The sequence below is a fragment of the Ricinus communis genome, chromosome 8 (genome assembly GCF_019578655.1).
Source record: "Ricinus communis isolate WT05 ecotype wild-type chromosome 8, ASM1957865v1, whole genome shotgun sequence".
NCBI classification, from domain to species: Eukaryota; Viridiplantae; Streptophyta; class Magnoliopsida; order Malpighiales; family Euphorbiaceae; genus Ricinus; species Ricinus communis.
In genome coordinates, this window is record NC_063263.1 from 6,093,956 (window position 1) to 6,098,709 (window position 4,754).

At 37.8% G+C, this 4,754-nt stretch overlaps 1 protein-coding gene across 1 annotated transcript; it reads left to right on the top strand.

The window, feature by feature from the left end:
- The first annotated feature begins 896 nt into the window (after positions 1–896).
- LOC8273039 (FACT complex subunit SPT16) lies at positions 897–4,754 on the top strand. Its single transcript, XM_002533279.4, has 2 exons — positions 897–1,048; positions 1,318–4,754. Exon 2 carries the CDS (start codon positions 1,336–1,338, stop codon positions 4,486–4,488), a length of 3,153 nt encoding a protein of 1,050 aa, XP_002533325.1. The 5' UTR covers positions 897–1,048; positions 1,318–1,335; the 3' UTR covers positions 4,489–4,754.

A 4,754-nucleotide genomic window follows, 5' to 3' on the forward strand; every position in this document is an offset into this window, starting at 1 on the left:
ATAGATAAGTGAAAAGATCTTGTACTTCTATTGCCTGAATGGATCCATTTTTCTCTAAATTTCTAATACCAAAAAATTTATTCTTATTGTAAAATCTAGTTCACTCCTTAATTGTTACTTCAGCAGGGCCAGTCTGTGATTTTGTTCAAGAATTTTTTGAATACTAGAAATTCTAGCCCATAACTTCCTCTTCCTCTTAAAAATATTGCCAAAAGTCTCAGAATTCCAAGCATTTAAAGCACTCGTCAAAGATGAAACATTATCAATTAAAGGCCTAGAATTGTCCCATGATGAACTAATTGCATGATAGAAATCATTTTATAAATTTTAATTTAACATAATATAATTATAAATTTAAGTGAAATAAAATATTAAAATTTATGCACTTTTAATTTTTCTTTACTAGTAAACATCTATTTATCTTTTATTATTTTGCTCAATGGGCTTAGGCGAATTAAATCTCAAATATATAATATCATTTATTTACATATATATATATATATAAACTAAATTAGAAGTTCTATTTTATATTCAGATTGTTTATTAATTTTATAATGTATCATTCATATGATCAAAATAATTAAATTTAATATTCTTTTCATAATTTAAATTTTTTTATTATGTTATTTTTTAATATAATAATAATTAAGCCAAATCAAAATAAAGTTCAAACTGAAAAAACAAAACTGAATCGAGTTTGAATTATACAAAATGCAATTCCATTCAATTAAAACCAAAGTAAAAATACCATTATCCAATTTTAATTTTATATTTTCTTGTAAGAGCGGGAACAATAAAAGGTAACGAGCGCCAAAATGACAAATCAACCTATCAACTTTACAGAAGCTTCGAGAGAAAAAAGAAAATTATAATTTTTATTTCTCTAGACCTCCTCCTATAATTGCGTAACGAAAATATAAATACCCTTCCCGATTTTTTAAAAGAAAAAAGAAAAAGAAAATTCACTCACTTCGCTTCTCTTATTTTCCCTCTCTTCTTCATCTCAATTCTTTCTCAATAATTTTCAAAAGTCCGTTCTTCAATCACGGTAACTCTCTCTCTCGCTCTCAGTATATCTCTCCTCTTCTCTTCTCTTCGCTTAATTTCTCTGTTTTTTTTTTTTTTTGTTTTACTTGTTTGTTTTAGTGTTTTGATTCAATTTCTCCCATTTCTTTATAGTACCTCTAGCTTTTTTTTTTTTTCTGCGTCTCCGCAAACCCTAACCCTACCTTTATATCATAGACAGTATACGCCGTCGTATTAAACAAACGTACATGCTGTAACCCTAATTTTTTGAACTCCTTTCTTTTGTTATAGGATTAGAGAGTGGTTTTGATGGCTGACCAGCGAAACCCTAGCAATGCTTATGTAATTAACACGAATAAGTTCAAATCACGGCTTAAGTTACTTTATTCGCATTGGAATGAGCATAAAGATGAGTTATGGGGTTCAGCGGATGCTATTGCTATAGCTACTCCACCTCCATCCGAGGATTTAAGGTACTTGAAATCGTCTGCCATGAATGTTTGGTTGTTAGGATATGAGTTCCCGGAGACAATTATGGTTTTTACGAAGAAACAGATTCATTTCTTGTGTAGTCAGAAGAAGATTTCTTTGCTTGAAGTTGTTAGGGCTCCTGCTAAGGAGGCTGCTGATGGTGGAATTGATGTTGTTATGCATGTTAAGGCCAAGGGTGATAATGGTTCTGGTGCTATGGAAGATATATTTCGTGCTATGAATGTGTCTAGTGTTGTTGGGTATATAGCCAAGGAAGTTCCTGAAGGTGCACTTTTAGAGATGTGGAATCAGAAATTGATGAATGCTGGTTTTGAGCAGATTGTTGATGTGACTAATGGGTTTGCTGATTTGCTTGCTTTCAAGGATCCTGATGAGATTATTAGTGTTAAGAAAGCTGCTTTTTTGAGTTGTGGTGTCATGAGCAATGTTGTTATTCCTAATCTCGAGAATGTTATTGATGAGGAAAAGAAAGTTTCTCATTCTTCTTTGATGGATGAGGCTGAGAAAGCCATTATGGATCCATCCAAAGCTAAGGTGAAGTTGAGGGCGGAGAATTGTGATATTTGTTACCCTCCAATATTTCAGAGCGGTGGTGATTTTGATCTCAGACCGAGTGCTGCTAGCAATGATGAGCTTCTATACTATGATCCTGCTAGTGTAATTATAGTTGCCATCGGTGCTCGATATAACAATTACTGCTCAAATGTTGCCAGGACATTCTTGATAGATGCCAATTCTATGCAGAGCAAGGCTTATGAGGTGCTTCTCAAAGCACATGAGGCAGCAATTGGTGCATTGAAGCCTGGGAATAAATTCAGTGCTGCATATCAAGCAGCTGTTACAGTGGTTAAGAATGAGGCTCCTGAGTTAGTTCCACACATGACAAAATCTGCAGGGACAGGCATTGGGCTTGAGTTCCGCGAGTCTGCGCTGAATCTCAATGCCAAGAATGACCGGGTTATAAAAGTGAATATGGTTTTTAATGTGTCCCTGGGTTTTCAGAACCTGCAGAATCAAACCAAAAACCCAAAGATCCAGAAATTTTCTTTGTTACTTGCTGATACAGTTATTGTAGGTCAAACAAATCCGGATGTGGTGACTTTCAAGACCTCCAAAGCTGTTAAGGATGTGGCTTATTCATTTAATGAAGAGGATGAAGAAGTAAAACCCCAAACTAAAGCTGGGGTTAATGGAATTAATACTGTGATTTCTAAGACAACACTAAGGTCCGATACTGGGGATATTTCAAAGGAGGAGATGCGGAGGCAGCACCAGGCAGAACTTGCCCGTCAAAAGAATGAGGAAACTGCTCGGCGACTTGCTGGTGGAGGAGGTGCAGCAGGGGATAATCGATCTGCTGTGAAGACATCAGCTGATTTAATAGCATACAAGAACGTCAATGACATTCCTTCTTTAAGAGATCTAATGATTCAGATAGACCAGAAGAATGAAACTGTGCTTTTACCTATTTATGGAAGCATGGTGCCTTTCCATGTTGCTACAATAAGGACAGTCTCCAGCCAACAGGACACCAACAGGAATTGCTATATTCGCATTCAATTTGTGGTTCCAGGAACCCCTTTTAGTGCACATGATGTGAATTCACTGAAGTACCAGGGATCTATTTATCTGAAGGAGGTGTCATTTCGTTCTAAGGACCCTAGACACATTAGCGAAGTGGTGCAGCAGATTAAGACACTAAGGCGGCATGTTGTGTCTAGGGAGTCTGAGAGAGCTGAGAGGGCAACCTTGGTTACTCAGGAGAAACTTCAGCGTGCTAATAACAAGTTCAAGCCAATAAAGTTGCATGATCTTTGGATTCGACCTGTATTTGGTGGCCGTGGAAGAAAGCTTCCCGGTGTTCTGGAAACTCATCTAAATGGGTTCCTATTTGCAACAAGTAGACCTGATGAGAAGGTGGAGGTCATGTTTGCCAACATCAAACACGCATTTTTCCAGCCTGCAGAGAGGGAGATGATCACTCTTCTCCACTTCCATCTTCACAATCACATTATGGTGGGAAACAAGAAGACCAAGGATGTGCAGTTTTATGTTGAGGTGATGGAGTCAGTCCAGACCTTGGGAGGTGGGAAGAGATCTGCTTATGACCCTGATGAAATTGAAGAAGAGCAAAGAGAAAGGGACAGGAAGAATAAGATCAACATGGATTTCCAGAGCTTTGTGAATAGGGTGAATGATCTTTGGAGCCAGTCCCAGTTCAGTGGACTTGACCTTGAGTTTGATCAGCCTCTGAGAGAGCTTGGATTCCATGGGGTACCTTACAAAACCTCATCTTTCATTGTTCCAACTTCAAGCTGTCTCGTTGAGCTAATTGAGACTCCTTTCCTTGTTGTCACCCTAAGTGAGATAGAGATTGTGAACTTGGAGAGAGTGGGTCTAGGACAGAAAAATTTTGATATGACCATTGTGTTTAAGGACTTCAAGCGTGATGTTCTTAGGATTGATTCTATTCCATCTACATCACTGGATGGCATCAAGGAATGGCTTGACACAACAGACATCAAGTATTATGAGAGCAAGTTGAATCTGAACTGGCGACAGATACTGAAGACAATCACTGATGATCCTCAGAGTTTCATAGATGATGGGGGCTGGGAATTTTTGAATTTAGAAGCTAGTGATTCAGATTCTGATAACACAGAGGATTCAGATAAGGGTTATGAGCCATCAGATGCAGAACCTGATTCTGAGTCAGAAGATGATGACTCGGACAGTGAGTCACTGGTGGAGTCTGAGGATGAGGATGATGAGGATGATTCTGAGGAAGACTCTGAGGAAGAAAAGGGAAAGACGTGGGAGGAGTTGGAGAGAGAAGCAAGCAATGCAGACAGGGAGAAAGGGGATGATTCTGACAGTGAGGAGGAGAGGAATAGAAGGAAAGCAAAGACTCTTTCAAAGTCTCGAGCTCCTCCTAGTAGCAGCATGGCCAAGCGCTCCAGGTTCAGGTAGACGACGTAGGAAAATTTTCTTTTCTTTGTATTGTGTTTTCGTGTTTGCACAAGTACTGTTAAGTAGCAACTGCTGCTTTAGGATGCAGTTTTCTGACCTGGCTTTGGAGCCGTTAGCTGGTGGTAGTTTTATGTCTTCTTTTTTATTTTTTCTCTATCTATTGTGTCTTTTTGGACATCAATGTAGGAGTATTGGAAGATAGATTTTTGCTTGTAAGTTAGTTACATTAGTTTCAATGAAATTAAAGTTCTATTTTTCCACACAAA